A 3,440-nucleotide genomic window follows, 5' to 3' on the forward strand; every position below is an offset into this window, starting at 1 on the left:
CCCAACGCCAGCCCCATTTCCCTCAGCGCGGTGCAGCGGGAGTGGGGCGCAGCACAGAAACAAACTCAAAAAAAATACTAAAAATAAAATAAACAAACCCACGCCGTGCCACCCACCACTCACAGCCTCATTTGAACCCCAGGGAAGGCCATGGCCCAGAGCACACGTGCGGGAATTTCGACGGCCTCTCCTTCTTGGCCGCGCGCCGCACGCACGTCGGCGCCGGACACCACCACGCGGTACTGGCGCACATGCTGGTTCCAAAACCCCGCAGCGGCCTCCTCCGCTCCGCGCTGCGCCTCAGTCAGTGGCTCGACGACGTCACATCTCTTCCAGCCAGCTGCTGGCGTGCTCCCTGCGTGCTGCACGTAAATAATCTCCCATGACAAGTCCGCGGCAAACGCCTCCCAGCCGTTAAAAAACCCCGCCAGCTGATCGTTGAAATGCCTCACAGTGCTGCTTGCAACGTGGCGCGCCTTCGCCGTGGTCGTCTGCAGCCCAACCATCGTCCTCCGCGGCGCCTCAACGAAGAAAAAGGCGTCCACGAGCGGAAAGTTTTCGACCCCCGGCACGTACAGTACCCGGTACTTTGCGTCCACCTTCGCGGGATGAAACAACTTCGGCAGCAGCGCAACCGCGTCCGTGGGGAGCATCTGCGGGTCCACGTGCAGCACGCAGGGCACCGGCTCACGTCCCGTCGGGGGCCGCAGCTCGCTGAGCTTGTCGTGCATCCTCCACACAAAACCCCAATACATGAATGCGCACGCGCCGTACGCCTCCAGAAACGCCGGCAGTCCTCCGACAGGATTTCTCATCAGGGACTCGAAGCCACCTGGCGATCGCATGGTCTTCGCCACTCGAACCAATATTTTCCCCCTCACCACGGGGGAAACCGGAACGTTCTGAAAGCCATCAAATCCAAGCTCTGACACCAGCCGGACCGCCTTCGCGAGGGGCTGAAGCGGGTGCTGAGTGTGCCATACGCCATCTATGGTCTCTCTGAAGTACCCCAAGTAATCTGCGGGGGTGAAGCACTCCACGGTGCGCTCAACCAACTCCCAGCGTGATTTGTAGTCGCCTTCTCTGAAGAGAAGCCGGGGAATCGGTCCCACGTGGGCGATGAAATCCCTCACCCGGCCCCAGTGCTCCGCCTGCTCCTGCGCGGGCCGGCCACGCTCCCTCCACGCGCACATCGCCTTCACATCGCCCTCGTCGGGGCAGTTCATGACGAAGTCAAAGGCGCCTTTTTGTTTCTTCCAGGACTTGTAGTTCTCTTCGTATGGGGCTGACAAGACGAACAAGGTCCATGGGCTAGAGTACGGTATTTTCCCCTCCTTCGCCAAGTCGTAGATGGCATACCCTTTTATTCCACGCCCAGATAGTTGCCCCATGGCACCCAGGGCTCTCTGCTGGTCCTCAAACCTGGCCACTGTTTGGGCGGTCTTGTCAAACAGGAAGGCCCGGTCCGCAACGAAGTACGCCACCGCGCCGAGTTCCTCGGCGTCGTGGTGCAGCAGCTGGTAGAGGAGGTAGGAGCCGGCGGCCATCGACTTCCCGATACCCGGCATCCCAAGCAGAACACGGTTTCTCGGACCGCTTCTACTTTCACCGCTGGAAAACAGTCCGGTCAGGTCGGCCTTGACAAACTGCCACACCCGCTCCACCTCGGCGGTGACGTAGCAGTCGGGCAGAAACTCTTTCCTGCGCCACGAGAACGGCCAGCCCCTTTCCGAGCTCAGCACCATCAGCCTGGGGCGGGGCGGGGCAAACTGCGCTGCGGCGTCCGCCGGCAAAAGAGTATGGCCACCCAGCTCGAACTCCCACCACTGCCGCGGCTTGCCCTCCCGCACCTCCATTCCCAACCCGTCACCGCCCGGAACCTCCACGACGTGGCTCCACCTCGCATTGTACACCGACTCGTACAATGCCCTCTGTGCTGCTGCTTCTTCCTCCCGCTTTTTCCTTTCGGCCTCCTCCGCCGCGTCAAGGGCTGCGTCGAGTTTTTCCCGAACCGCATCTGAAACGATATCCTTCTGTTCAAATTCCCCCCATTCCCAGAGAACGCACACGCCGTGATCCACAAGCTTGTTTCCATCCTCACGGAGTTTGTTTTCATCTTCAAGTTCTTCCTTTATAGCCGTGTAAGACGGCGACGCCAGTATTAGGCGCAGATCGTTCTCATTCGTAATAAATGCCCCGGGTCGCGCAACAAAACTCTTAAGAGAGACATTCCCATTGGCCTCCACGACGCCTCTGCCGCCCAATTCCCTGCGGAGGAAGTCATTCAGCTTGATTTCAGTGGTGTGACCTGCTCCCGCCAGCAGTAACTCTCTCACCATGCTGTGACGCGTCCACCGTGGCGGCAGCGGCGCTGCTCCCTCCTGCCTTCGGCGCCGCGCAGGGGGCTGCTGCGAGTCGCTGGCGGGCCCCGACCTCGCCCGCCGCTGCCCCCGCGGCACATTAGTGGCGGGGCTCTCCGCAGCAGCGTAAGTTTCTTCGCTTCTTCCAGACATTCTTTTATTTTTCTCTTCGTTAGTTGTTGTTGGCTTGAGCTTCAGCCGAACACCAACCACCAGCCAAAAGCAGAGTGTGAGGGAGAGAAAAAAGCAAAAAAAGAAAATAGTCACCGACACGACCCCCACGCAGCCACATTCAGCAAGGGATAGAGAGAGAGAGAGAGAGAAGGCCACCGCCCACACCCGCACTCACCGCACACCCGCCCCCCTGCCGGCGCAGCCAAATGAACCCCCGCACCGCATTCTGCGGCCCCGCCACGCGCCCACGACGACGACGCTCGCCCCTCTCCGCAGGAGGAGGGGGACGCATGTGTGTGCAAAGTGCAGGGCACACGACAACTGCGATGGTGCTCTTCTCTTCGCTCGCATCGCGCTCGCCATTCGCATCCCCACACACATCTCCGTCTCTCTCTGTGTGCGTGCGTGTGTGTGTGGCTACGCGCATGCATCGCCCACTCACTGTAGAAATGACACCGCCTCGTTGCGGCGGCATGTTGTGCTGCGATGCGCTCAAGCGAGAAGGAGCAGAGAACACCAGACGGCTGCCCTCCCGCAAGGAGGAGAGGCGCCGTCAAAGAAGGCGGCAGCAGCAAAGAGGAGGGGAAAAGGGTGCGCCGCCCACGAGAACGCGCATGGAGCGGCGAAGCAAGAAGTTGTAAGAAAAGGGAACATCCCTCAGAGCACAGAAGAAAGAAAGACGTTGACCCACAGTGACGACAAGCAAACTGGGTGCAAAACGCGTACGCGTTGGCTGCTGCCAGGGTGTGTGTGAGAGCGTGGCTGCCCAGTAGCGCTGGCAAAGGCAAAGGCGGCAGCATCAGCGCAGGCGTACGTGCCGAGAAAGGAGTGACACCACTGCCGCCCGCAGAACTGGCCGCAACATTCCAGGCGCCCCCTCCTCCCTTTCCTCCCCTCGCACTGCCT

The 3,440-nt window shown here is 60.7% G+C and overlaps 2 protein-coding genes across 2 annotated transcripts in view, besides 2 other annotated features; both read right to left on the reverse strand.

The window, feature by feature from the left end:
* The window catches only part of Tco025E_07335 (retrotransposon hot spot (RHS) protein), a gene marked incomplete at both ends in the record, with an annotated part of 1,983 nt that extends 1,966 nt beyond the window's left edge, over positions 1–17 (reverse strand). The window contains one exon of the mRNA XM_029374201.1: positions 1–17. This exon is cut by the window's left edge and continues 1,966 nt beyond it. Coding sequence (XP_029225731.1) covers positions 1–17 — 17 coding nt within the window.
* Positions 18–119: 102 nt separating this feature from the next.
* Positions 120–2,513, reverse strand: Tco025E_07336 (retrotransposon hot spot (RHS) protein; the record flags this gene model as incomplete). Its single annotated transcript, XM_029374202.1, has 1 exon — positions 120–2,513. One exon carries the CDS (start codon positions 2,511–2,513, stop codon positions 120–122), a length of 2,394 nt encoding a protein of 797 aa, XP_029225732.1.
* A 145-nt stretch (positions 2,514–2,658) lies between these two features.
* Positions 2,659–2,683: a microsatellite.
* Positions 2,684–2,928: 245 nt separating this feature from the next.
* Positions 2,929–2,950: a microsatellite.
* The last annotated feature ends 490 nt before the right edge of the window (positions 2,951–3,440 follow it).

The sequence above is a fragment of the Trypanosoma conorhini genome (assembly GCF_003719485.1).
Source record: "Trypanosoma conorhini strain 025E chromosome Unknown Tco_14.4_contig_00559, whole genome shotgun sequence".
Lineage (NCBI taxonomy): Eukaryota > Euglenozoa > Kinetoplastea > Trypanosomatida > Trypanosomatidae > Trypanosoma > Trypanosoma conorhini.